Raw genomic sequence first — 1,204 nt, 5'->3', positions numbered from 1 at the left:
CCTGTCAAATGACAGGAACCAAGGGCAGAGAAATATTTTCTACTTAAAAAAATAAATAAAATAAAAAAAGGGGCCCTGCGGGCCCAACAGAACAGCCTCGCAGGCCACATCCAGCCCCAGGTCACATTTTGCCCACCTCTGATACAGACAAAGCAAAAAAACTCATCTTACCCCAGAGAGATTAAACTAGTATCTTGGGTAAAGTTATATTCACAATTATTTTAAATTTAATAAAATAGAAATGCCTAGCTTTTTGTCTCCACATATACAGAGCACAAGCACAACATTAAGATCAGCAAGTCAGTACAAAGCAGGGCAGGTACATAATCAGTATGGCATCTCTATTGACTTCAAGATCTTCTCTCTTTCTTCTGCAGTAGGCATATCTGGTTTCACACCATCTCTCCTCCTTTGCAGCATAATGTTCTGCTGAAAATAGAAGAAAGAGTATGAGAATACACACAGTTTCTCAGAAGTCTCAGTCTCTGAAAGTCAGCTACTGCTGAAAGGGTTTCTCAGAAGAAGTACTTTTTATATCAGAAGCCAGGTATGTAAATCCGATTAGCTGATAACTACTAAGTGAACTGGCATTTAAAAAAGTTAAGCAACGTCAGATAATCACCTTACTGTTTCAGTAGACATTGAAATTAAATACTGTTCACAAACTACAGAATTCCTTTGGCACAATGTTAGATTAATGCATAGTTGTATGGTCCACAAGAAGTACTGACCAAGCATGATTTGAAAAAGCCTTTCGTCAATGCCTTCTCTTTTACTGATAGGGTAGAAGGGGAGATGTTCTCATGTGCAGCTTGTCCAAATGTACAAGGTTTCCTGCAATATCTCCAACAAAGGTGAGGGGGAGGAATTCAGAACAAGAGTTCACAGTAGGACACTCCAGAAGGATTTTAAAAAGGGAATTCTGTGTTTTTGTTTTAGTATCCATGTGAAACTGGTATCGGGGTATTTTGTTAGTAATAAGATTTGGATAATACCAGAGGAGAACTGGAGTATTTAAACACTGCACCCATGTCCATGCAAGTGAGCACGTGTCTGTTGCAGCATCTCAAAAAGCAGCTTGAGATGCTGCAGGAGGCATGCCATGACCAAATGTTCCCCCTGCTGCAAGTATGCAGCACAGACTTGCAGTTTGATATCAGGGAACTCCACTACCAAAAGAAAGGAAAAAAAAAAAAAAAAAAAA

At 39.2% G+C, this 1,204-nt stretch overlaps 1 protein-coding gene across 3 annotated transcripts in view; it reads right to left on the bottom strand.

The window, feature by feature from the left end:
• Positions 1 to 91: 91 nt before the first annotated feature.
• The window catches only part of CHCHD7 (coiled-coil-helix-coiled-coil-helix domain containing 7), a 9,540-nt gene continuing 8,427 nt past the window's right edge, over positions 92 to 1,204 (bottom strand). For 2 of the 3 annotated variants that reach the window (XM_019527548.1, XM_019527566.1), the window contains one exon: positions 92 to 429. In XM_019527548.1, coding sequence (XP_019383093.1) covers positions 328 to 429 — 102 coding nt within the window. In that variant the 3' untranslated portion in view covers positions 92 to 327. The remainder of the gene's footprint in view (positions 430 to 1,204) is intronic. The other variant, XM_019527557.1, reaches the window with a different exon arrangement.

The sequence above is a fragment of the Gavialis gangeticus genome, unplaced genomic scaffold, assembly GCF_001723915.1.
Source record: "Gavialis gangeticus isolate Ggan-Ray unplaced genomic scaffold, GavGan_comp1, whole genome shotgun sequence".
Lineage (NCBI taxonomy): Eukaryota > Metazoa > Chordata > Crocodylia > Gavialidae > Gavialis > Gavialis gangeticus.
The sequence above is the reverse complement of the archived record's forward strand: the minus strand, read 5'-3'. Positions and strand labels throughout refer to the sequence as shown.